This window comes from Thunnus albacares, chromosome 13 (assembly GCF_914725855.1).
Source record: "Thunnus albacares chromosome 13, fThuAlb1.1, whole genome shotgun sequence".
Classification (NCBI taxonomy): domain Eukaryota; kingdom Metazoa; phylum Chordata; class Actinopteri; order Scombriformes; family Scombridae; genus Thunnus; species Thunnus albacares.
The window spans coordinates 15,607,690-15,635,593 of record NC_058118.1 but is presented as its reverse complement, the minus strand read 5'-3'; the positions used below and the strand labels follow the sequence as shown (position 1 = coordinate 15,635,593).

General features: G+C 42.1%; 1 protein-coding gene across 3 annotated transcripts; it reads left to right on the top strand.

Moving 5' to 3' along the window:
• Nucleotides 1-326: 326 nt before the first annotated feature.
• LOC122994902 (stAR-related lipid transfer protein 13-like) lies at nucleotides 327-27,895 on the top strand. Of its 3 annotated transcripts, none has more exons than XM_044369667.1 (14): nucleotides 327-875; nucleotides 15,593-15,664; nucleotides 16,688-16,769; nucleotides 18,439-18,502; nucleotides 19,316-20,634; nucleotides 21,221-21,391; nucleotides 22,012-22,171; nucleotides 22,376-22,574; nucleotides 22,992-23,205; nucleotides 23,659-23,773; nucleotides 24,468-24,719; nucleotides 25,098-25,315; nucleotides 25,629-25,805; nucleotides 25,894-27,895. In XM_044369667.1, the coding sequence occupies exons 1-14, from the start codon at nucleotides 752-754 to the stop codon at nucleotides 26,009-26,011; spliced, it is 3,285 nt and encodes a 1,094-aa protein (XP_044225602.1). In that variant the 5' UTR covers nucleotides 327-751; the 3' UTR covers nucleotides 26,012-27,895. The 3 variants fall into 3 exon arrangements, with proteins under 3 accessions (XP_044225602.1, XP_044225601.1, XP_044225603.1); XM_044369666.1 differs by lacking the exon at nucleotides 327-875 and adding an exon at nucleotides 5,284-6,093; XM_044369668.1 differs by lacking the exon at nucleotides 327-875 and adding an exon at nucleotides 12,814-13,748.
• The last annotated feature ends 9 nt before the right edge of the window (nucleotides 27,896-27,904 follow it).

Below are 27,904 nucleotides of genomic sequence, written 5' to 3'. Positions count from 1 at the left end.
GTCAGTCAGTCAGTCCCTAATTAAGCCCAACATGTTTGTTGCTACAATTTGTAGTACAGCTGTCCCCTGAGGTCAGATATGTGACTGAATGACCAGAGATGCTAAGGAATGCTTTTCCTGGCAACACAACTCAGTTGCAAATTGTGTGCATTTATGTGTGTGCGGCATGACTGTGTGTTATTAGTGTGTATCAAGGGGATTGAAAGGGATCCTTGTTTGGGTGAGAGGGTGGTTTGGGGTCTTAGAGAACATGTAGGCTTGGTGTGTGTGTGTGTGTGTGTGTGTGTGTGTGTGAGTGAGTGTGTGTGAAAGAGAGAGAGAGAGGGAGGGAGAGAGAGAGAGTCCTGGGGAGGGGGGAAACCGCCTCTCACATCTGGCTCGCCTTGTCAGACGTCCAGCCTCACATGCAGAAGTTATGTTGAAACATTGCTGCACCTTCGCCCTACAAACGACTGTAGATGAGTCGGGCAGGGGGCTGAGGATAGCAGAGATGCTGGATGAATCCTGCGAATAGGACCTGATCCGCCTCCGCTGGTGCAGGAAGGTGACGCAGCGAGAGAGGAGCTGTATACCAGGTGAAGCGGTGACGACCATTGCGGCAGCCAGACGCAGCCGGGGCGCACTTTCTCTGCTTTTTTTTTTTTTTTTTTTTTTTTTAACCCAGTCAGCCGGTGCCGTTCCATAAGGGGCTTGAGGAATTAACGGGTGTCCGCTGGTTTCAGTCCGGGAATATGCGTCCGGCTGCACCGCAATGACAACCCAGCGAAAGTCTGCCAAGCTACAGCTGCGGCGGTCGATCAGCGAGCAGCTGCGGGACTCCACGTCCAAGGCTTGGGATCTACTGTGGAGGAATGTCCGGGAGAGACGGCTGGCAGGTCAGAGAGCCAACACCAGTGGAAGTGAAACTTATGTTCATATGCGGAGTACAGTTTGTCCTCATTTTGATTGACTCAAGTCTGTCAAATAGATCCATACTGTAACAGCAGTATGAGTAGTGGTTTACCTGAAGGCACCCCTGGTGTGTTTTTTTTTTTAAAAAATTAACAGATACATCTGAGCTGAAAATAGATTTCTGAATACATGGATGAATATTTGTGTTCTCCTGGAGGAGGTCATAATTTGCCCGTATTTTTATTTAGGTTACAAGGTATTGGCTACTCCATTGAAACAACTGAATCATATTCAGATATAGTAGACAAAAGTTTATCTTGCTGCATATATCCTCTGTGTAATGCCTGTATCGTCATGCGCAGCGCGCTCTCTGATATTTTGGGAAGGTCATTGTCAAATTTAGTGCTCAAAACAGCACAGGCATGTGCTGTGGACAGGAGTCCAGCCGGGGTTTCAGATGCCAATCTTTCAGCTTGTTGTTCTGGTCTGGAGAATGGCTTATCTTTCTTATTTCCGGAGAACTGTTGGGATTTAACGTTTCGGATATTTCAGATTTCGTACCTATCAGCATGAAGTCAAATATTCTGCGTACGCGCCAATGCACCAAGTTTGGGGGGGTCAGCCGGTTTGCTCTATATTTACAGTGTGGCCTGGATGCGCAGAGTTTTAGATGTCTTGCTCTCTTAACTGTGCGCCAGAGAACGAGAGAGAGAGAGAGAGAGAGGAAGGAGAAAAGTGAGAGAGAGAGAGAGAGATGCAGAGAGCTGCAGCTGTCTCCTCGGTTTAATGTAATTACTGAGATGTGCGCCTCTTAAGCAAATTAAACGATGAACATTCCCACATTCACAGCGCCACAAACCACCACAGACCACCATGTTGGTCAAAGCCATAGTGCCTGTCAGGCGCATTCAAGTGCATAGCAGTGATTAATTGCATGTAGAAGCAGTATAAAGCTACTCAGGCATTGTTAACGATCATTTTCAGTATTGCATGATGTTTAATTAACTGTGTGGAATAATGATGTCTATAGGAGAATAACACCAGTCAGTGATAGTGAAATGAGGCGTCAGAGAACACCTGCTGCCCCAGTAATCCTCTTCCCTCTTATTTCTCACCCCTTCATCCTGTCCTCTAGCCATGGCCCAAAGCCCACCCCATCCCCCAACCCCCCTGACCCTCCCCCCCTCACCCCACTGCTTAACCCATCAGCTCACAAGGCACACAGTTCACATCTGTCTGGATCAGATTTGGAGATGGGGGGGAATCCTTAAAATGTGCACATCTGGCCTTACCGTTATGCTGGTGTTCAGCAGTGCATTTTCCACTCAGTGAATTAGTCAGAGGAATGGAACATCACGTAAGGAAGTCCATGTCGAGAGCTGGTAAAGTGTTTTTAAATTTGAAACAGTGTAGTTTATTATTTTATTTGTCAGGAACGGTGGCCACATGTACAACAGAAAAAACTGCAGATGGGTGAGAGTTCACCTACAAGGTTAATTTTATTTTATTGTCCCTGCAACACTCTCAAATCAAATACAGTGGCATTTGTAACATGCAACTTAAAAATAAGCACACGAGGCAGAGCACATGTACCGATGTACCAAATAAATAATTAGTTGTCAAATGTGCAGTGCAGTCCAAATATCACACAGATGAAGCCATGTTTTAGAGTCAGAGATGCAATGAAAAAACACATATTTGCACTGTGATCATAAGAAAAGTACAGATCAGAGTCGCGAGGATGAGTGCCGAAACTGACTGGATTTTAAAGTAAAGTTCATAGTGTTTATGATTCCATTTAGTCATCTGTATGGTTGTGTGCGTGCGTGAAAAATGAGAGCACATAATAGCACCTGGGTTTAGTTGTAATCCCACAGATTTTTAGGTTAGCGGTGGGGGTCGGATCTCCCTATGCGTGTGGGATTTGTGGGTCTTAATTCCTTGGGTGTGAGTGTTGGTGTGTGTGTGGAGGTGTTTTTTTTTTTTTTTTTTAGAAAACATGGACAGAGATAAATCAATGTATACAGATTATGTTTATATTGAATAATCTCTTTCCAACTATTCTTCATGTACTGTATATGCTATCAGTTTGCCACTTCATCCACTAGTTTCACTGCTATACTGAAAATACTCAGCTAGCTGTGAGTAAAACCCAATGATCGCAGTAGGTTAGCTGAATTATGGGGCTTATGTTCAGCACTGGGTGTCTCAGGGCCTCCTGCTGATCAAAGTGAATTTTATGTTGGTGGCCCTGAATGTGTTTGAAGAAAAAAAAAATCATTAGCCTCTTTGTGCTTTAATAGATTATCTCAAATCTGCATCAACAAATTTAGGTGTAATCTTTGGTTCAAGCCTTGAGAAACATTTCAAGAAGGTATGTTTTCTTACGTTTTGCCCAAGAAAATCTTGTTTATAAGTCATTCTTCCTTTAAGCCCACAGCCCTAGAATATGCAAGAGGCTACTGAATGTTTTTTTCCACAATTAAGAGAAGTGACTCACATTTCAACGTGTCAGTTTTCTGTTTGGTTTCAAATTTTTATTAATACAGTTTTAGTTTATTTTGCTCACAGTCACATTTCAGATCATTTTATATTTCTTTTGAGCCCAAGTGCAGCCTTACATGTTAAGGCGTCCTTGGTTGTATCTGAGTCTATACTGTTGGTTAAAGATGATGGTGACTGAACAGTCTGATTCAGATTGGTTAAATTAGTGTCATTTAAATGACTTAAAACCTCATGAGGGTTTTTTTTTATAATGTGACGCACAGCTTTTGTCTCTTGATACTGTCAGTTTCTAAGGCGCTATTTATGCATAATGATTAGTGATATCATTAACTTGTTATATCTTTGTAAGCTGGGTATCAAATGAACGACATCCTTTGTATTTAGTACAAGCATTCATTAAAAAGCTTCAGAGGGTATCACAGAGTAGAATTATGAATTGTTAGAGCTGTTTCTAGCTTCACAGAGAACTATCATATTGAATTTTCACAGCTGCTTTTGGTTGTGTCACCACCACCTGCATATTTTATTCATCTTTACAGTCACATGACTGTAGCTGATGTTTCATTCTCCTCTTTAGTTTGCCTGTTTGATTTCTACCCTGTCTGTAACTGAGACAGAGCGATGCATATTGTGTTACTGACCACTTACTACAGCCCTGCCCTGTGCCAATCCATTTACACACATCTATTTAGTTCACTCTCATGTTACTGTGTCTGCCAGCCTGCTGGGCCCTGCATCAGTCATTAAGTTTGCACTGCATTATATTTTGAGTTTATTTTTATTTAAGTTGGACCGATACACTGTACAGACTGACATGAAAAGTCATCAAAGTCAATTCATGCTTCCCCTCTTGCATTGAGAAACATTAAAGTTGTGTTAATTTTCTCCCAGATTGCCTCAAGAGGGCAGTCTAATCAAATCAAATCACAGATTTAATATTTCACAACTTCACTGACTTCATTTGACTGAGCATGAGTTTGGATATGTGGTGAATGCACATCTGTAGGATTTCAGACTTTTCACTCACCTTTCTGACTAAAAAGTTGCTATAATACCCCTCTACTCTGAGATTAGGTGTGTGTGTGTGTGTGTGTGAGACTGCTGACCTGAAACTGACTTTGCTATGACCTACTTTTCACGTGCTCCCCAATCCCACTCTTACCCCCTGCCTATTACTGTACCTCCCCAAAATGAATTAAAATGACCCTGTATCCTCTAGTCTTGGCAAGTCACTATTCTACCAAACTAGGTCAAAGTATCGAACTTCCCTCCTCCGTCCTCCTCTTGCTGCATTCCATACATTTATCTGCTAACTCAGTTACTGTATGGCAACATTCAGTCACACATTTCAGACATTAGCATTGCTTACTACAACAGCTACAAAACAGATTTTTGGGGGGGATAAGGAAGGAATGAGGATAGCGTATATCTGTTGGATCAATTATGTTAAATGTCATGTGGTTTGATGGTTTTGGATTTATAGAACATTCGTCAATGGCATACAGTCCTACTCAGCATTAGTAACAACAGTTTTGCTCCTACATACATTCCTCAGCACAGAATCACACACCCACATACTCTCTATTGTTCTGCCCCTTCCCATTTCGCATTAGGATGTGGTCATTGGGAAAGTGTTTTTTTTCCAGGCCTATCCCCTCTCTGATCACATCTCTCATCCCAGATATGCCCTTCACACACACAAACACACACACGCACACACACAAAGACACACACACACACACACACACACATGCGCATATGCCTGAGGCAATTGTGTCTTTGGCACATCTTCAGGAAGCAGGGCAGTGTTCCCTCAGCTCTCAGGCCATTGGTTCCCGGTCATGTGACCAAAGTCCTTGTGGAAGCAAGAGTTTGAGAGTCTTTCTCCCATCTCAGCTGAGAACTCAGCATGTGTGTATTTTGTGTGTGTGTGTGTGTGTGTGTGTGAGGATAGAACACGGGCTTTCAGCTGAGTCAGGTGGTGTGATGAATCTTGTGTGTTTGTTCGACTGTGGCAAGTTGAAGGGAGGAGACGGGCGGGTGGGGAGCCGATTCGGGCTTCCAGTGAGGGCATGTTAGAGGCAGGAATTCAGAGGGAGTGCTCACACAACAACTCATCAGGGCGAGAGTGAGGAAGACTTGTAGGTTAGTGAGGATTAGATTGTGACGTTATGGAGGCTGCGGACGGCAACACGACCATTATGGATGTGGACGCTGCAGCGAGCGCGGACAGTGTGGCTGCAGAAGAAAGTGCAGACAGATCAAATCTTGCAGGGAGGGAGGAGATAGTAAACAATCTGAACAATGCGGACAATGCAATAGAAACTACCAAAGATGGAGATATTACTGTTGGTGTCGTTATGAGAAAACTTACATACCCTCCGAGTATAACCGTCGCTGACAGTGTGGACAGTGAGAACGCTGACACAGTCCACAGCGCTGACAGTGCTGATCCTACAGACAATCGGAGTATAGAAATCGATGACAGTGTGGACAGCGTGGATCAAAGTGCCAAAGGTGACAGTAACGACTGCGAGAGCGACAACGACAGCACCAGCGAGAGTTCCTGTCTGGAGGTCATGACACCTGACGGACAAGAATATTACCTGAGGCTGGGCGACACTCCTCGGCGGCGGTCTGCCCTGCGCCTCTCGCGCATCATTGCCCGCCAGCAACTGCTCCGGAGGGTGGCACAAGGTAGAAATGGAGAGAGTTATGACAGAGTTTTAATTTGTCTGTCATTTATTGTCAGAATTTCAGTGTGGTTAGATTTGTGTCTCCGAGGAAAAGATATTTGGGTAGTTTCACAGTATGTGTGGCCTGATCATATCTGACTTGGAGAGATGGATGTTCTCTTAAGAAATGTATTTATATGTAAATTTAATTTGAATTTTATCCTCCAGATTTGCCGTTTTTACAAGAGAGAGATGAAATAGATTCTAAACTTTATAGAGCTGCCGTTTGTTTTTTTGAAGCGTACATCGTGAAAGTTTCCGTTTAGTTTTCCTTTCCCCTGTAGATGAACTCAAGACTTTTCATCTGTTTGTCCATTCAGAGGTAGAAGAGAACTGGGTTCATATTCAAACCGTGTAAGCTTTGATCAAGAGAGATTCTTATTGCAGCCTTTTCATGTGAGATTCTGTCATCCTCGCTGAGAAAATTTTCAATATTTGACTTGACTTGAGGGTTTGCACCGAAAATTAACAGACACGACTTTTAGAAGTAGCCAGTCCTTCTGTTGTTTCATCATGCTTTTTAAGTATGCTTTATTGGCAAGAGCCTACACACTACAGGTTGCCAATCCTCCCACTCTCTGGCTTTACTCCGTTGACACATGGAGCCACTTCTCCTCCAAAAATGTCTTTCATAAATCTGAAAGAAGTCATAACAAACCCTAAAGGACTGTAGTGTTATTGTTTTTGTCTATGTCCTCCCTGACCGACTCGTCAGCTTTGTATTCCATGGTAACTTCCTCAACTTCCTGTCACATGATTCATGTTTCCCGGGGAGTAAACAGAACATCCCAGTGTTCATAGAAGTAATAAAGCCAAAAGCAAAGACTTTAGGTTGTTCCAGTGACTTCTCTCAGTGTGTATTGAGTTTATTTATTGTTTTTTTATTGTTTTTTTATTTTCTTGATTAATCGATTCATCGTTTAGTCTCTGAAATCTCATAAAGTAGACACACTTTACCACAGCCCAAGGTGACATCTTCAGATTGCTTATTTTGTCCAAGCAACAATCCAAAACCTAAAAATATTGAAAATATATCTATATAAAATAGAAAATTCCTCTCAACTGAGAAGCTAGAATCAGAGATGGTTTGGTATGTTTGCTAGAAACAATTAATTGATGCCAATTAGTGTTCTATCAATCGACTAATTGTTTAATCCACTAATTGTTTCAGCTGTTATTTGGATGTTTTGGTACATGTACAACAGATCAGATATTGTGTTTGTGTTGTATTTTTTGGTCAGATTTACCATGACACATTATGGTATGTAGAAGGAGCAGAGACGTGTCAGGTCTTGTGTATGTTGTTTTCTTTTTCCCCCTGCTGATGAATTTGTCTCTTCGAGCCGGATCATGTATGAAATGTCTAGAAAAATTATACTGTTTGTGTAGGGAAGAGAGCAAGAGATGACAGCTGTAGCAGGTGAGGAATGTAGATAGAGAAGCAAGTTTCTGCCTGTGCAGGTTTTGGGTGATGGTATGACTTATCAAACTTTTGCTCCCTGTGTCTTGCACTAATACACTTTTTTTCCCTCTTTCTCTGTCCCTCACACACGCGCACACACACACGCACACACGCACACAAACACACACGCCCCAGATGCATTCCACTCCTCAGCAGCTGGTAGACTCTGAGACAGACTTAAATAAGAAAGAACTCAGTGACCTAACCAAACCTGTATCTGATACTTCTCAAAAGTAAAAGTTTTTGATTTGTATCTACAGTAGACCCTCCCATCATTTACATTTATATATGCACATGGCCTACATACTGATGGGTGACATTTTAAAGCAACAATAGTTCATATTTTTATAACAACAATGGCTCAAATGACTCCCAAATGAATCCCACATAACGTTACACTGTATATTACCTGCTCAGCACCAAATGGCAGACAGATTAGTTAGTGAGTAGCTGGTAGGGTTTGGTATCATTTGGGTTTTTTTACGTTACAGGTGCTAAAAGGATACTTTTAAAACAGTACCAGTGCCTGAACTGATACTTTAAAAAAATAAAGCACAAAACAACAGTCGGCGACAGTAAAGAACAGCTTTTTTTTTATTGAAAGGCAAATTTGAACTTGAATAATATACTAACTCTTAACAGTTTAAAGTATACTTAAATATAAATAAATATAAATGAGTACAAAACACTATTAACAAATTTACATAACAAATTCACATCATAAATAAAGCATAACCTGACTACAATAATTTAACACCAAATAACAGTTACAGTACTAATAACAGCAAAATAAATTTTGAGTTGGGATTGATAATTGTCTCCCTAACGCCAAAGCCAGGGATGCCCACGTTGCCAGCTGATGTGCTTGGCGCTTGGTATTGGGTCACGCAAGCAGTACAACACGATGCTTCATTAAATTTGATGTTGCACATTCAGGCTCCTTTTGAGTGAAATACTGCCACAACATAGACTGTTTAGCTATAGCCATTTAAACCATGTTTATGGTAGCTACTAGCTAACGGTAGACTGCCTGCTGCCATCAGAACAAGTGTAATATTAGCTAGCGAAGGCACGTGTGGTGATAACTGTTGCCTTTAAGGTCCATTTCAGAGCACCAGAGGGTGAATATTTCAATTGACAGCTCAGGCATTTAAGTGGCACTGAAATCTGCATTGCCATTTGTTACCAGTCGTATAGGTGGTGAACAAAGTGGTGCATTTAGCATCTAAAGAGCCAGATATTTCTCTTAATGTTGGTGGAGACCAAAACAGAGCTAATACGAGATTGAATATTGGATTTACATGGGCCAGGTGGCCAGAAACACAACTCCAAGTAAGTACGAATGTTGCTCCGTCTGCCTCCTGTGTAAATAGGCAACTATTTGAAAACATAGCTTGTTTCTGCTGCCCCCAAGTGGACAAAAAATCTGTTTTTGCAAGGTTAAATGAAAAACCAACACAGTAGCTGTATCAAATCCTTACTGAGTACTAAATCTAAGCTTGTCTTCAGTATGTAGTCGGTTCACATTAGAAAAGTGGCAAAACACTGTGTATACATTGCTTATTTAAAAATCCCTGATTTCTGAAGGTGCTGTTGATGGACATCATTCTCCCATGATGCAATGCGCAAAGGAAGTGGACTGTATAATTTCCTGTTAGTTTACGTTTGTTTTTTGTATAATAACTTCAAAAATAGTATAGCTAGTATGTAGAATGGAATTAGGACACAAGTCTTGTCTGAAGATGTTTCCCCACCAGCTATCAGAACAGTTTTAATGCTTCTTGGCATAGATTCTCCAAGATATATACCACTCTTCCCAAAGATATTCCATCATTAGGCTATTTGATGATGGTAGCATAGAGTGCTGTCTAACTCAGTCCAAAATCTCTCATAAATTTTCAGTTGGGTTGAAATCTGGTGACTGTGAAGGCCATAGCACATGATTCGCCTCATTTTCATACTCATCAAACCATTCAGTGACCCAGAGTTCCATGTATGAAAGCATCATTTGTTATGTTTCTCCACTCACTTATTCAGGTTTACCAGTCTGTATTTTCTGTTAAGCATTCAATGGGAGCTGTTTCTCAGGCAACTCTCACTGAATGTACCTGTCAAACTAAATGTTCACTGTCTATCAATCACCACGATGCTGTACTTACTATCAGCCCAAGCTGAGCTCTAAACTAGCTCTATTCAGCCAACTTACAAATAAATAAGTTGTGAATAATAGTTTGGATAAGATGTGGCACACCTGTAACCGTAGCCTGAAGCTCCTATAAGAAATGGCCAAAAGTTTAAATGCATTGCTTTATCACCCTCTGTTGGAGAAAAGGTGGCATAACCAACACTTCTTCATCACCTTCAGTCTTCTTGCCGCATCCTATTTTTCACAGCCTTCACAGCCGTTTGTTTTCACACTCTGATTAATCTAATCCGTTAACACTTATCATAACCCTTGTGCTATTAATAATGATCACCTGCTAACTTACAGCAGCCTTGACATTTCTCTCTTACTGTTCAACCTCCGCTGGCTTCAGTCAGTGACGCACACGCGACTCTGTGCCTGAACCTGCACTGATTTCATGCCAGTTCTGATTCTGTTTTACAGTACATTCCTGAGAGCTCGACATCATCACGGATGAACCATACGGGACAGGACAGACATATGCGTCTTTAACGTCCCTCCCTTCCTTCCTTCCTCCCTCTCTCCCATCACTCCTCCTCTGCCTTCTTCACTACTTTTTTTTTTTCTTTTTGACCTTTAAACATGACGGACTAAGTGCTTTAGCTTATGTGGGAATATGGCAGCTTTCCAGGCATCCTGTGTGTGTTTGTGTGTGTGTGTGTATGTGTGTGTGTGTGTCTGTGTGTGTGTATGTGAGTGTGTAGCCTAGTAGAAAGACTATTGCTGCTCAGTTCATGCCTGTTCAGCCTTTTCAAACTGTCATTTTCTCTCCTCTGCCTGTTTTCTGAGCTGTTTATCTCTTTGAGATATTTAATTGATTTTGACTGAAAGGACACATTTAAATAAACAGCATTTAAATGTGTAAAATCAGCCCATCACTCTCTAGTTCTACGCTCTGTTACTGCTTATTATCCATTAGTGTGCCTCAGTCTGTCTAACAATTATCCCAGCTGAGTACCACTCACATATTAAGTACAGGAACTTCCTGTTGCTGTTCTTGGCTCACATGCCACTCTGGACGCATGGGAAATCCAGGGCAGGAAATGATGTCATGCAAGGCACTTTAGGGTCCTTGAGACCCAGTAAGAGTCAGACATAATATACTGAGAAAAGGCTGTCAGAATGTCAAGGTTATTGTCGTCTTGCTTATGAAGGAGGCGTTGGATAAAAGGAGGGGAAATGAAAGGTAGAGGAAAGAAAGGCACACTTTCAGAGGAAAAGCTGCGAAGACATCAGGGTGCTTGTGTTATGTGTATTATGTAACATAGCTGCCACCCTTGTTATGTAAGGAATTACCTTACAGCCCCTTTGTCCCACACATGGATGCCCATATTCACACACCCACACACAGTCGGACACACACATACACTCAAACACATACCATCTGTCCACCTTCCCTGCTGTTGTTCTAGTGGCTTGCTGCCTCTTGTCATATATTCTACGCAGCAGGAATGCAGGGACATGCAATAGACTGAAGGAAAAGCACGGTAGGCAGCTTGGATTAGTTCTGTCTGACTGTGTGCGTTTGTGTGTTTTGCGGTCCACTAATAACATGTTTGTGTACTAATTAATCTCTTGATTAAATTCTGCACAGATGAATGGCAGTGCTTTGTTCCCACACTGACAGGAGCTTTGCCACTTGGTACCTTTGTGCACAAACACAAAGACATGTAGCTAATTACACAGGCACAAACACTGTAGTGAAATGCGCCATGTTGTGCTTTTTGAAAAAACTTTATCAGGGGACAACAATGGCTTCATAACTGTTGATTCCTTTGGAATGCAATATGAGGAAAATCAGGGTAAATACAATGTGTAGATTGAGTGTTTTGAGATCCTATGTAGAATTAGGTTTAGGTGAAACAGGGGGATTATTATTATTTGTTGTTTATTTAACAGGGATTATGCACAATACATTTATTGTACCAGATACAGCGAAAAGCTCATTTCCATCTGTAGTTACAGAGGCAACCAGTGATGCACAAGTTGCTGAAGTAAAAGATAACAGTTGTGGTGAATTAAAACATTTGAAACACTTTTAAACATCAGTATTATAATCAGGGTGGAAAAAAACAAAATAAAAAAAAAAACCCATAGAGTTAACAACTATACAGTATTTCCTTTATTTACAGTATGTCCCATGTACTAAATTTTGTATTTCTTATGCAACAGATTGCAGCATATTTGGTGCAAAAGCAAGTCTATTTTTGGTTGTGGAGAAGCTAACAACCACAACTGAACATCTGCACAGACTTACAGCAGCATTTACCAAAATATATTTTAGCTCTTGAAAAAAGAACTCAAACTTTAGCTGTAATATCACTTGAGGAGGTAATTTGTTGGTTTTAATTATTCTGCACCAAAACCTGCTGTGACTATACACGTTAAATAATCACCTTATGGTATAATAAGGGCTGAAAGGATAAGGCTGGGACAGTAACAAAGGATTTTTGTTACTGTCAACAAACCCAATGAAAGAAAACAAAATCAACAATGTGTTTCTAGAGACTTTTTCCTTTCCCCAGCCCACTGGCTCTCACTGGAATATTCAAAAATGGCTCATGAATATTTAGTTTCATTTTTTAAATGCTTCGTAACTTCCTAAAACAGCTGGGTGCTGTAGTTTCTTAGCCAATGTTACTCAGAAAGGAATAAATAGTGCATTTGCTTGTCAGCCGCAGATTTCGTGCACTAGTGAGTATTTATGGCAGCAGGACGGAGTATGTGGGATCAACTCCAAATGGAATACAGCGTCCATCTCCTTGTAAAGAAACGTGCCACCGGCTGCGACTGTGTGTCATTAAATGTGTTTTTAATCATTTTTAAACAGTGAAGGTTTATGGCACAGAGGAAATCTCAACCACATGCACAGACAATACATGTTTTTTAGGATTTTACATTGTTGGTTTTGATCTTTTCATAGGATTGACAATAGGAAAATGTAGAATATCACCTGGTTAGTGGCTTCTATAAAAAGAGTCGATAATCGTTCGAATCTCACATTCAGTAAATAAGCAGCTGGTGTGGTATGTCTTCCTCCCTGTGGTTTTCCCACAGGGTCTGTCCATCTCGGCTGCCCTCCCCACCCCAGCTGTCTGCCTGTCTCATCCTTTTTGCATTCTCTGACTCACTGGGGGCAACATCTGGACTGTGCTAAATGTCTGCGCTGGTGTGTGTAATGTATGTGTGTGTACACACTGCATTTCTCTCACACATTGTTCTTGTCTGCAGTATTGCACAGAGGCCGAGGTCAGAGTCTCCTTGCTAGCTTGCCAGTAGGTTCAGCTGACATGTGAAGTTAGCGTCCACCAGTCGTCAGTCTGTGACCTCAGGGGCCGGCTGATGCAAACGCCAGCTGAAATTAGCCATTTCCTGCGTGAAAGTGATGGAGCAACAGCAGCTCTGGAAATGACAAAGAAGATGGGGAGTCGGTGGCTTCGAGTGGGTTTTTATAGGAGCAAAGTGGAAGATAGGATGAGGAGGTTTCAGTGAAAGAAGCAAAGTGGACAGATGGATAAAGGAAAACACACAAGGGAGTATTTTTGTTTAGAGAAAGATTTTGAGGGGATAAGATATGGTTGAGAGCAAGAAAGAGGAAAAAAGCAAAATTTCAAGTTGAACTTAAAGGGAAGGAAAAAAAGAGCAGACGCGTAAAAAGAGCGAGGGGAAGAAAGTGCAGCATACGGCAGGGAGAGCCGTAAAAATAGAGATATTGTATGTGGATCCTAACAAAGTAGAAAGTGCGAGAGAGGAGGTTGAGGAGAAAATTAGAGGGAAGAGAAAACCTGCATGGGGCAGGCTGGAAGAAGGAGGAAGACTTGTAAACATAAGGGTTGGAAAGACAGCAAGGAAGAAATCGCTTGATGGAAAGCTGGATAGTAGCGGATAGATTTGCCATGGGATGGAGAGGAAACGTCACTCTGAGCAAAGATATAGAAGCATGTCATCACCTGAACCATGAGGGCTTCAAGTAAGTTTCTGTATTTTTTCGGATTTCTCACCCAAACAGACTGGGAATGCTGGTCAAATGCCGCTCACTGGAATTTCTCTCTCTTCCAAGTTTATTTTCAGGAGATTTTTCACTAGCCTCGTGTTGCTTCGTGTGTGATTTAGAGAGAAGAGTTATGCTGAGAATGTTGGGAGAGGGATGTAATTGCTGGATTGCGGTGAGAGGATCATTTCCTCTGACCGTTCTCATCTGTGATGGTGAGGATGGAGGCTTTTTATCGCCCTGCTGGAACTTTGTCCCCTGTGTTTCTGCGGTGCCTCACCCGTTCACTGCCAGCATGTCTGAATAAGTGAAAGAGACAAGTGAATGTGAATGAGTGGGGTTTTGAAAGAAGTGACTGCAGAATGTAGAGCGATGCAGGAATAAAGTTGCTGTTGGTGTTTCGTTCGATGAGAATGACATAGAGTATTGTAGTACGTTTTTTAACAGTGTGTGGAAGTTTATTGACTGACCGAACATTACTTTTTTTGAGCCCAAACAAACATCATCTGGTTCCAGCTTCTCAAATCTGAGAATTTGCTGCTTTTCTGTCTTACATGAGAATAAGTGTAATATCTTTGGGTGTTGGATTGTTGGTTGGACAAAGCAAGCGATATGAAGATGTCATCTTGGGCTCTTAGAACTAATGATGTGCATTTTTCACTGTTTTCTGATATTTTACATACTATTAATTGGAAAAAAACAGTTGACAATTTAGCCCTAGAAGCCCTAGAAGTTAATATTTGTTTTGAACTCCTCATTTATTCATTTCTTCTGTTCTTATTTTGTTCTGTAATGGACTTTCCATCCCTAATTCTCTATAATTAACAGTTTAAGAGCGGTCTTACTTTATTCCCAGCTCTTCTGCACAGTTTTTTTATTGTATATGTGTATATGTGTCGGTGTAAATGTGTTTGTGCGTAAATATGTGAATGTCTCAGTGTATATATTATATCTTTTAAGTTGCTGTACTTCTGAATCTGCAAGCAAATAATTTTTTGAAAACTTGTGGGATCGCTGGCACCAAAATCAAGCAAATTTCTTTGTCAGCACAAAACTCTGCAGAGTGGTTTAATCAGCTCTGCTCATAAAGAAAATGTACACACACACACACACACACACACACACAAGCAGTTTAGCAGTGTGAGCAATACATATGCTAGCGGAAAAAAGCAGTAAAACAAAATGCCTGTAAAGCGTCTCGTGGTGCTGGCAGCAGCACCTAATGGGGTGTGGTGCCATGTGTAAGCCCTGTAAGCCCTTTATGCATTAACAGCTGACATCTAACTGCTAGTACTGTATATCTGGGCGGGTTTTATCTGAAAGTACAGGATATATAAAGTGTGTAAAATGTTTCCTTTGTCCTCTCAAGATAACGTACGTCCCTCACTGGCTCACTTCCAGCTTTTCCAATCTCATCATTCCAATGAATTCCCAGAGGAAAATTTAATTCTCTGAGATGTTCCTCCCCCGTATGCTAAAAATGCTGGGATAGGAATACCAGATAAATACAATGTCATGCTCTTTATTTCTCATTTTATTTCTGTCTATATTTTATCTCTTTTTTTTTTTCTATGTTCATCTTATATATTTTTAGAGAGCAAATAGTTCAGACTCTACATAAAGTTGAGAATGGAAAATACATCATTCCACTGCAGTTCTGAGAGGAAAATTCAATCATGTAGGGACTTTCCTCCACAAAAATGATGAGCTATCATATGATGGTTTTGGACACAGATGCTTTTTATGATAATATAGAACCAAAAATATTTTTTAAAAAAATCATTATGTTCATGTGTGCCTCTACTGTTTCTTTTGCTTTACAGAGATTGAGGCTAAGGAGGCTTGTGATTGGCTCCGAGCAGCGGGATTTCCACAGTATGCCCAGCTCTATGAAGGTCACACACACACACACACACACACACACACACACACATTCAGACAGACAAACACATGCACACTCAGAGGAGCCAGCATTTACCCAGCTGCGTCGTTTCACACAAAGCCTTGCCCCTTCAAATATCTTCGCTCACTCCTTCTGATTTTCGTTCTCTCTGACGCGGTCTTATTTTTTTCCATCATCTCTGTTTCTCTCTCTCTCTCTCTCTCTCTCTCTCTCTTTCCGCCATCCCTCCATCTCTGTATCCCCATCTTCTGGGCCGCTGCGTTCTATTTCCAGTCTTCAGTTCCTGTCCAGAGGGAGGGGTCATGGGAAAGGCCTTGTTATCACTACTGGGACTCTCACAGCTTCTTTTTCTCTCTTCTTTCTTCCACCTTTCGGCCTCAACTCACTCACCACTCTTCTTCCAGTCTTCGCTCTCTCAGTGTACATTTTCTTACTTTTGATCCATCTTTCTTTCTCTTTTTTTCACTTTTCATTCAAATCTTTCCTCCTTCCTTCTTGCTTTCCCACCTTTCTTGAAAACCTACAGTCACTCATTCATGTGACGATCATTGGGTCTCATACAGCTGAGGCACAAACAGGAAATGGCCCCAGTAATCTAAGAAGTAGCTTTTTAAAATCCAGCAGTCCTTCTTAGGCAGCACACACACAAACACACACACACACACTGCGCTTCTCTGACAAATGTTGTGAGCTCCAGTAATGTGGGGTTATGGATGCCGGCCTCTTGGACTCTGTGGCTGCTCCCGGCACACATGAGGCCTGCAGACTGCCACCACACACAGAGAATCACCAAAATAAACGGCTTGAGTCATTTTGGCATTGGCATTGTGTTGAAACCAAGTTATTTTGGGGTTCGAAAATGTGTGTGTGTGTGCTCTGTAAACTATAAATGCAGATGACAGGTGTTTACTGTAGTAGCTGCAGTTGTGCCATACTTCATGAACAGTTAGAAAACTGCTGTCTCCTGTCAATCATTAACTAACAAAACTTTCTTTCTCCCTTCTTTCTCTCACAGATTCCCAGTTTCCAATTGATATTTCCTCAGTGAAAAGGGACCACGACTTCTTGGATCGGGACCTGGTGGAGCCTCTATGTCGGTAAGGATACCTGCACACACACACACAAACCGCTTTTTCTGTCTCCATCTTTTTAATTGCACATTTAACACCAGTAAAATCACACATTCCTCTTCTCTTCCCCATCGTTCTGTACCCTGACTTTTCCCTGTGGCCTGGTGCTAACCGCTAATCATTAGATGTCTGACCCCAACTCATAATGAACTCCCCATCCCTGTCTCCCCCTCAGACATCCAGGCTTTGATCTGGTCACCTCCCCTCCCCTTTGCCACGCTCTGATCTCCCATTCAAAGAGCAGAGACCCTCAGGGGGCAAAACAGGGGTGGGGGTCTGAGGGGTAATGGGGAAGGACTGAGGGGATGCCAACAAAGTCTACCAGATGGCTTTGAGTGTATGTTTTTAAGTCCCTTTGCGCATCTCAACTATGATCTTTCTTACACATCCCTTATTCTCTTCTCATTGAAGTTTTCCCTGCTTGCACCAGCATACCTACCCACATACATCCCCCATTTTTCTCTTTTCTCTGTTGACCTCTGCCTCTCAAATGTCTATGGGAGAGGAGGGTGTGGTAATTATAGTGTTAGTAATTCCTGACAGCTATATTATGAGAGAAAACACATCAGACCCCCTGAGAACTGTCTCAGGAGCTGTAAAACACACTCGTAATGACCTCTCTCTTGTTCGTGGCATTGCTCCTCACAGAACTGTTTAAATTTTAGATTATATACTTGCAAGAAAGCACTGTACAAAGCATAGAGCTGTCATAGAATTCAAAATCTGTATATATGCGCCTTCAACCAGGAAGAGTTGTTTGTACCATCCTGCAGCAGAAATACAGGGTGTGGAGACTCCTACAATGGCACCCTCTGTATACTTTTCCAATGTGAATGTTTACTTCCAGCAAGAAAGACGGTTGATATGACAGCTTGCTTCTTCCTATTGGTATTTTTCTGGTTTTTATGTAGCAACAAGCAATCCCTTGTCTGCCAGTTTGTATGAGAGAACAGAGAAAGTAAACAGTGTACAAAGGGGGATTTCCTACTGTGATATTAGAGGCTGAAATCTTTCAAATAACAGAGGTCACGAGCCCCAAAACATGTTTTTAATGATCCCATCTTGAAAGGCACAAACACCGACACCACCCTCCTAACCAGCTACTGTTCACATTCCCTGATTTGCCGTAGGGTAGAGGGGGGGGGCATTGGAAGGCGGGAAGAATGGGTGCAGACTGAGAGAGACTTTTTGGTGAGGAGGTTGCCCCCAGCATTCATGAGTATGGAAGAGAAAGAGGGGTGGGGATGGAGGGATGGAGGGGAGACAGGGGTAGGGATGGAGGGAGGGAAGCAGAAGGGAGGAACAGTGTTTGATTCAGGGAAGATGGACTCATCAAGGGTGATGATCACTCCCAGTGGGAGTGATTCCAGAGGAGAGGGAGGAGAATAAGGGGAGAAAAAGGCGGGGGGGTGGGGGGGGAAGAAAGGCGTTGTGGGACAGAGGGATGGACAGAGTCAGAAAAGAAGATCAAAGAGGAAAATGGAGAGGCGAGGCATGTCAGAGAGTGAATGATCAGACTCAGAAGGAAAGGGAGACAGTGGCAGTGAGGAGTGAGAGATAATACAGTGAAAGTGACATATCCAACCTACCAGCTCTAGAATATTTGACTGACCGTGTGTGTTTGTGCGTATTTTAGACGTCTAAATACTCTGAACAAGTGTGCCTCCATGAAGCTGGATGTCAGCCACCCCAAGAAGAAAGTAAGACAATTATTATTTATACTGTAAGCCATTATCATCTTAATTAACTCTCTGTTGTTGTTTTGCTGGTAAAAAAGTGCTTGTCATAATGTGTCATGAATAGATTTGTATTTCTTCTTTGTGGAGGACTATACAGTTTCATTTTTGTTCATTGTGTAGCTGATTAGGTCTTTGTCTCTGACAATGTACATCCGAAAACGTGATGCCATGTTCCTCAGTGATGTAATTTATGCTATTCAGACTGTGTTCACATTCTAGTGCATTTGCATTTGGTCCAGTTGATTTAAGGATGATGAGACTTACTTGTATGTCATTCAAACTGGATCAAACAACTGCAGTCAGACCTTCTATAAGGTGGGTCTTTGTCTGCTACTTAGGAACTCTGGTAGCAGAAGCTAAACAAAACCAGTTTACCCAATTTGAATGTTGACCACGTCTCAGCCATTTCCCCCTTCATGGTGCAGCATTGGTATTTATGACATTTGATAAAATCCAGTTGTGATCTCAACTAATGCTCATATTCAGATATTTCTGTGTGGGCTCTTTATGAGCTCCAGAGAGGATAAAACCTCCAAGCGCAGTGAAATGCAGCATAAGTAGCGCTGATGATGCAGGATAAATCCAATGAATGTCATTCCATGTGGCACTGTGCTTACAACTCTTGATTTATTTGTAGTAAATCCTAAATGGATTAGTAAGTAACATAAAATATTCATTCATGATTTTTCTGTGGTTCACACCAAAGGAACCTAACTATATGAACACAGCTTAAAGGGATCTAGCTCCTCTCATTTAATATCTATCTTTCCTTAGGGTGATGACTCTGATGAAGATGACCCGTTGGCTATTAGTAAACGGTGGACATTCGAGTGGAGCAGCCGACGTTGGTCTCGTCTACAAGACTTCCTGTTGGACAACACCAATGAAGGCAGCCCAACAGGTCAGGGGGAGGGTCTGCACAGCACGGTGAGCAGTGAGAGTGTGCTGACAGACCTGAGTGAGCAGGAGATCACAGAAATCTCCTCGCTCCACAGTGAGGACTCCGCCTCTGCCATGCCTGACTCTATATCTATGGCATCCCTCTCCGCTTCCTACCAACCACCCAGGGAGCTTCCACACTACAACTCGCTGCCAATCAAGAGCAGCCGTCATGGGCAAGGAGGGCGGAGTAAAGCCAAAGAGTTTTTGCGTCGAATGGAAGCGATGCGCACATGGGGGCCGTCGACAAGGCGGAAAAGCTCAAATCGCAGGCCGCCGCTGGTCATCAGTGGACCAGTGTTGCAGGGGGAGGAGCCTCAAGCGCTGCAGATGCTCCAGTGTACTCCCATTAGCCAATTAGAAAACAGCCCTAAACACAGCCACCAAACCGATGGTGACATATCCTCTGTCGGCCTTAGCAACGATTGTAAAGACCAATCCATGGTGAGTGTAAGCCCCGCAACTGAGACAGTGGCGCCCAATGTGAAAGAGCATGTATGTACAAAACCCCGAACTGCCAACAAGAGAAGCAGCATGTACCTGGAGGATATGGAGTTGCCTTCTCAGGGTAAGAGGACTGAAGGACAGAGCCAGTTTGGCAGAAACCAGTTTCACTCATATGAAAACCTCCTCATACACATCCCCAAAGACCATAAGCCAGGAACCTTTCCAAAAGCTCTGTCCATAGAGAGCCTGGCACCTTCTCCTGGCGACAGGAACGATGCCCCCCAGACACAGTCCCAAACTTCTCCACCCAACAATGGCCTGGGTGGGCCCTGGTCTGGTAAACCTCTGTCCAAACAGCCTTGTCCGGGAGCTCCACGTGGCAGCAGGGTGAGTGTTTATGACAACGTGCCGGGCTCCCACCTGTACGCCAGCACGGGAGACCTGCTGGACCTGGAGAAAGAGGACAATCTGTTCCCTCACCTAGATGACATCATCCAGCACGTCAGCGGTTTGCAGCAGATAGTGGACCACTGGAGCCGCAGTGTGCTGCCCGAGGGTGAGACAGGGGAGGGAGAGGAGGAAGGGGAGGGCAGGACCACCCCCAGTGAAGGCGAGAGAGACGGCGTCTCGTTGAATGACACTGATTCCACAGGGACCAGTCGTGAGAGGCGGGATTCTGGAGTTGGGGCGTCACTGACAAGACCACGGTGAGTAGCTGTTCAGGCATTTAAAGGATAATTCTGGTTTATTATAAATAAAGTCTAATTTTTGCAGTTTTGACCCTCATTTCTATTGATAATGATAACATTGTCCTCAACAAAGCAATTGGTAAGATCTGGGAACACTGCAACATCACCACAATGAAGTCCAACAAGGGAACAAATTAGTGTTCGGACAATCAGACAGGTTGTAAACAAGCAAGTTCAGCAGATTATCTAAACAACTTTATTTAGCACTAAAACCAAAAGTGACGACATCCGAACTGTCAGAAGTAATTCCTCATTGCACACAAAAAACTATGTGCGGTAAGTTAGTCAGGTGAAAGCTAAAACAGTCTATAAATAGTGATAGATGTTTACTGTTGGCCTTTGTTTTCTCATCAAAACTAGTTTGGCTAACATGGCTAACTGCATTAACACATCTCAGGAAATATGATAAAAAAAACTATGATAAAAAGACCCAAGTTGTAACAAACCAGAATGATCCTTTAAATTGACCAGATAAGACTTTTGCATTGACTGCATCACTCTGCGCCTCTCGTTCCTTATCGGTATTGTCTCCCCCCCGTCCCAGCCTGCGATGGCCCAGTTTCAGGACATCTGATCATCTCAACCAGCCAGCATCTTCGCTGCAGATCAGTAGCCAATCAGCAGGTCAACTCAGCTTGCTGCAGAAGTTCTCTTTGCTCCGCCTCACCGCCATCATGGAGAAATACTCAATGTCCAACAAACATGGCTGGACGTGGTGCGTATACACACATGCAAACACGCACATAAGAGCCGAATGTGATCAGTCCCTTACGTAAAGTACTAGAAGTCTTCATGCTTTTGTTCATTTTGAATGAGCAATCTGTTCATTGTATTCTAATAGCCATATTATTTAAATGTTCCATGCCAACAGAGGAAGATATGTTCTGTATGTGTGTCAGGTTTTGCTGTATCCTCTATGGAACTGTGTCTTTATTATTTTTGCTGCTGTATTTCCTCTGTTCAGCTTCTCCACAGCTTAATCTGTCGGAGCTGAAAAACACACAATTAACACCTTCACACACAGGTTTAAAAGCCATCCACATCCACCTCATCTACTACACTACACTGGCAGTTACAACAGGGTTCATTCATGCTGCCAGCGTCGGTCAAAAACTGGCCTCAGATCCTTTGCTGCACATCACAAACCACCAGTCGCCATGACCAACAAACACAGACACATCCTTATGTTGTTAACGACCAGTCCTGTTCATTTTTATTATCCCCAAGAGGGAAATTCTGTTGACCATACATCTACATGAAGAGAAAGATAATGAAAGCATGGACCGCTCTTTCTCCCACGCACCTCCCTAATTGTTTTCTGTCTATCGCTCCCAGGTCTGTGCCCAAGTTTATGAAGCGCATGAAGGTGCCAGACTACAAAGAGAAGAGTGTGTTTGGTGTTCCCCTCATCGTCCATGTCCAGCGCTGTGGTTTTCCGCTCCCTCTGTGTTTACAGCAGGCCCTCAGCCACCTCAGAACACACTGTCTGGACCAGGTTAGACAGGAAAACAGCTTTCGCAAGACTGAATTATAGTCTAATGTAGTGCTATTGTTGGTTATTTTTATTTCAAACATGAGACAGTGGACATAACACAAATACGTGCCTTTTTTTCATTTCCTGTCTCATCTTTACCATCTTCCCCCATCGGCTTTGTCTGATTTCATGTTTCTGTCTTCACCTCATTCGTTCTTCTCTCAGGTGGGGTTGTTCCGCAAGTCTGGCGTGAAGTCACGTATTCAGGCTTTGAGGCAGCAGTGCGAGCTGTCCCCTGACTCTGTAAGCTATGAGGATCAGTCAGCTTACGATGTGGCTGATATGGTCAAACAGTTTTTCAGAGACTTGCCTGAACCTCTGCTAACCAGCAAGCTGGGGGAAACCTTCCTGCATATTTATCAGTGTAAGTCGCCTCGGAGCTAAGAATCCAGTGTGTGTCAAATACTGACAGCGACAACAAAGTGAAGGTCATCTGCCTCAAATGATGTGATTGTAAATAGTTTTAATTGGTTAGCTGGCCTTTGTAAAAATTCAGTCAGCAGTCTGTTTGTTCTTTTCTTCAGAGTTTCAAATTCATGAGTTTTCAGGGAGTGTACATAGCACACAGTCAAAATGAGTGAGGAACTAACAGCTTTAATGTCTCATTGGCAATAATCCCTTGATGCTTTTTTGTCAACCTTTTCATGTATGACATACTAATATTTGTAACTGTGTCCAAAATGCTGCAACTGAGTGTGTTTTGATCAGTTCTGGACCTTATTAGCCAAAACTCACAGAAACAGTGTTTTGATATAAATTCCTCACTTCCTCTTTTCTTTAGATGTCCCGAAGGAGCAGAGGTTGCAGGCCGTCAGAGCGGCTATTTTGTTAATGCCGGATGAAAACAGGGAGGTCCTGCAGACGTTGCTCTTCTTCCTGCGAGATGTCACTTCCTTGGTGGAGGAGAACCAGATGACACCGATGAACCTGGCTGTTTGTCTGGGACCTTCGCTCTTCCACCTCAGCATACTGAAGAACGAGACGCTGTCACCGAGGTGCGCATATGGACTCGTGAACAGGCTAATGAATACACCAATCTGCAAGGACTGAATTAATGATGCATTGTATTGCATTTTTCCATGGGAAATAAATTACTACATGGGATCCAAGAGAAATTTATGTCCTGATTACATGATGTTAGGTTCAATTTCGAATCAGTTTAATGCCACTTTATTTATGTTAAACTTCTTCTTTTTTTTACATTTGCTCTTATTATCACAAACTACATTAATATGATAATTGATTTATATATTTTATAAAGTTGAACAGCTCTGTGGGTTTCACAGAAGCAGTATAATGATAATGTAATTTTCTACCTTAAAATCAGGAACTCCTATGAACTCATATGGGAACTCCTTATGATAGAAGTTCTTTTACCTCAACAATCATGGAGTGCTTTCTTTTCTCTCTCTGTGTAAATGCTCACATGATTTATGTTATTCCTCAAGGTCAATCCAGAGGAAGTACACTACCGGCCGCCCCGATCAGAAAGACCTGAACGAGAACCTGGCTGCCACCCAGGGTCTGGCACACATGATCACTGAGTGCCAGCGTCTCTTTCAGGTCAGGATTTATGATTTACGACAGTAATTGATTACTTTTATGTTGTATATACCCTATATGACAGCTTGACTGCTATTTCTAGGGTTGCATAACAGCAAAAATGATGACTGACTGACAGAAACTGTACAATTGTTTACAAAGAAATAATGCACAATCTTGTCTTTATATACAAAATGAACAGACAAAATAACTATCTATGTAAAGCAGAGTGACGTTTCCCCTGCTGAGTTGTCATTATCCAAGGCCACGGTATAATTGTGTTTAATGAGCTCATTTCTAAAACTGTATATCATCATTACCTTGAGGCTGAAAACAGGCTTGATTACCATGCATTTTCAGTCTAATGTGGTTTGAGGAGTTTAGTTGGATCTTTTTAACCCACAGAAAATTGTTTAATTCCTCCTCCAAAACATGAAAATGACCAATGTTGGAGTTAGAGGGTTTGGCAGGATGACAATATTTGAAAGGCAGAGGACACTGGATATTAAAATGTTATGGAGTTAGTGCCACGTATTTTCATTACTATGCCATTTTATTTTTGGATAAATTTCAGTTCAAATGCAGTATTTTAAATGGAGAATGGACAAGACAGCCATATTGGGCTTTTAAGTCTTCTTTTCAGCTTTAGACATGTTAGTTTTAGGCCTGAGCTGATGTTATGTGATTTGTTGCACGTCCTCCGGCTGTTCCCCAGATCCCAGAGGAGATGGTGACCCAGTCTCGCAACTCCTACATGGAGGCTGAGCTGATGGTGCCGCCACTGGACGAGCTGTGCAAGGCTCACGAGGAGGAAGTGGAAGAGGACGAGGAAGAAGAGGACGAAGAAGGATCCTATCATGCACACCTAGAAAGGCTGGTCCAGAACCTGCTGAAAGAGGCCAAAGATAAGAGCAAAGGCTGGGTGTCTCGTTCGACTACTGACCATACAGAACTGGCATTTAAAAAGGTATGTTTGTATTAGTGAGATGAACCGTTATTCTCTCTCTCTCTGTGGCCTTGAATTTCTTGAATATTGTGGAACTTTGTAAGGGGCGGCACAGAAAGAAAGAAAAGAATTCAGGGAATTTCATGGTCTTTATAAATATACACCAGAAACAAAATTGTTATACAACTTGTTTAATACATACTTTGCATTACACAGTCATTTTTAGTTCTTAGTGTCTCCATACTGAAGCACAAAAAACAGGCTGTTTAACTCTAGAGGTTTAAAGGTCTAAACCCAAATACACACAAATTTGTTCAATTGTTCAATGTTCAAATTTATTTCCTCTCTTTTACACACCGTCACAATTTATCTAATACTCGTGATGTGTCTGTGTGTAAGGTGGGAGATGGTAACCCTCTAAGGCGTTGGCGAGTGTGTGTTGAGGTGTCAGCAACTCCCAACGACGTGCTGCAGCGGCTGCTGAGAGAGCGCCCCCTGTGGCAGATCGAACTACAGCAGGAGAAGGTTCTGGAGACGCTGGATAAACAAACAGATGTGTACCATTACTCCTGCCACAACATGGCACCTCAACCCAGCTGTGACTACGTGGTACTAAGGTCAGAATAACTGACTTTAATGTTTCTAAATGGGCATGTTTTGGAAGATATTATTTTAAAGAATTATTCATAATTGAACTGTGCATCTCACGTACTGTGAGCAATCTGTGTTACAGTGTCAATACCAACAGAAAAATCTGAAAATGAACAGCTATAGTTGCAACATGTATTTTAAGTCTCAAACTGCTCAAACACTCACATTTCTAAAATATCATACTCTATAAAAAGGTTACCTAACAATATCTCACATTCCCACATCAAATGCATCACTTCACCCACAGTTTTTTTGCTTTTTGTCTCTTCACCCCCTCAGATCATGGCGCACAGACATGTGTAAAGGCTCCTGTGCGCTGGTGTGCGCGTCCATTGAACACGACGACAGCCCACGCGTGGGAGCAGTGAGGGGGGTCGTGCTGGAGTCACAGTACCTCCTCGAGCCCTGTGGGACGGGGAGGACCAGGCTCATACATATCTCCAGAGTGGACCTCAGGTGTGGGCGGTTTTCAAGTGTTCTCATAGTCAAGGTTTTAATCAACATTGCGATCATTAATGTGTGTTATTTGCTATTCTTGTTGCAGGGGAAAATCTCCAGAATGGTACAACAAGGCATTTGGTCATCTGTGTATTAATAAAGCTCAAAGGATCCGCTCCTCTTTTCTCCCGCAAGATCAGACAAGCACTGAGGCCAAGATATGAACATCAGGAATCAAGCTTTATCTTGGGGGACACTGCCGAAGCAGCTGGGCCTGAGAACTAGTGACCCAGGAGGGGAATCATCCAGGCAGTGGACTTTAGAAATAGACTTTGATCTAGGTGTCTTTTCACGCTGCTGTGCCACACTTGGCTTTACTGTACCATGCTGTACTGAGTTACAATCATTCACACACAGAGAAAGGAAGGGAAGAGTGATTTTTGTCATGTATTCCACTAACGGCACACGAGTCCACATGGCAGCACTAGAATGAGTTCTGCACCGGCATCTTCAAAGAACACATCATTTGTTTCTGATTCCAAACATATAACAGCTAATTTGATGTTTTATATAATTAGTTCATAACTATTTGCATTATCAGAAGGATGAGGTTGTGTAAACAGAGAGTATTGTTTCAGTATTTATTGCTTTAGGTCATTCTTCCAAATCCTCATCTGAACTAATCCGATATCTTGCAGAAGATCACCTAATAAAACAGCCAGCACTAGCAGCCATGATCATGAAATGGTTGCTATAGTGTTTATTTTATATCATCCCTATCCTTTTATCATGCCTATCACCCTTACCTGAAGTTTACACATAGCAGTAACTGATTTTGTTGTATGTATGATCAAAAATAGCATAAAATCTACGACTAAAAGTAGAATACCCATATTTATATTGAATATTTTGAGAAATCTATGTGAACTCCATCTTTCTAAAATGACACATGGCCTGCCAGTGAAATACTCTCAACTAATTTGATTGAAACTGTGCATTTGTGCATTTTGCTTATTAGATGTATAACTGAATAGACATGAAAAGAGCAGGACACATTCACCCATCACCTGCTTTTATTACCGTCAATCAGAAATTACATTTTATGTCTCTAATAACCACAATTTATAATTAATCCATCTATATATGAACTACTACATCAGCCTTTTTACCTCTTCTACAAAGCTGGTAACCTATTACTAACATATCCTCATTAATAAAATGCACTTGATTATAATAGAACCTTCTACAGATGAAGATGAATCATTTCCTGTGCTTTAACATATCTCTATCAATGACCAGGACCAGTACAAGATGGGTACATGTCAGCGCTACATTGTGAAAAGTGCACTAGTTCAGGAAGAACAAGTACATGAGGGATTTGGATCACAGAGAGGAAAACACTCATCGTGTCCATGAATTGTGTTGGATATCACTGTTGATTTAGTTCTCTGTCACTATTTTCAGTGTTAATCTTATCGAAATGAAATGTTATTTTAAAGTTATTGTCATTATATCTCTGTATATGGTATTGTTGCTGTCATGCTATACAATGTCTAAGACATGTGACCATTTCACTGCTTCTGGGAAGCATGTTCGAAATTGTGCGTGTGTGTGCGCGTGTGTGTGTGTGTATCTGCATTTTAGATATACGTACAGCCTGTATTGTAAATATACTGTATGACGCTTTCTGTGCCAGCAGATTAAACATCATAGCTTTTCAGGGTCTTCCTATCATATTGATATGCTGAAATGTGAACTTTCCACTCACCTTACTAAAGCAATAGCAATCTAAAGCTTGCTCTGGCACTGCCTTGGCTTCTTTTTTGTTTCGGCTGTAGGCAGCGTTGCTATGGTGTTGCTATGATACAATATCTCTACAGTGCCACCAAAACCCTGCGTGGATGCTGTTTGCTGGGGAACAGTGTGGCGTGTGTGTGTGTGTGTGTGTGTTTGTGAGAATATGTGTGTATGAGAGAGACAAAAAGAGTGAGTGAGTGACGTGAGCCCTCTGCTGTGTGGGGAGAGGCTCCAAACCTAGCTGAGTAGCTGATTCATGCTTGGTTATTTCTGACAAAGTGACAGAAAACAGAATCATTGTTTCTAAACAAGAGAATAAA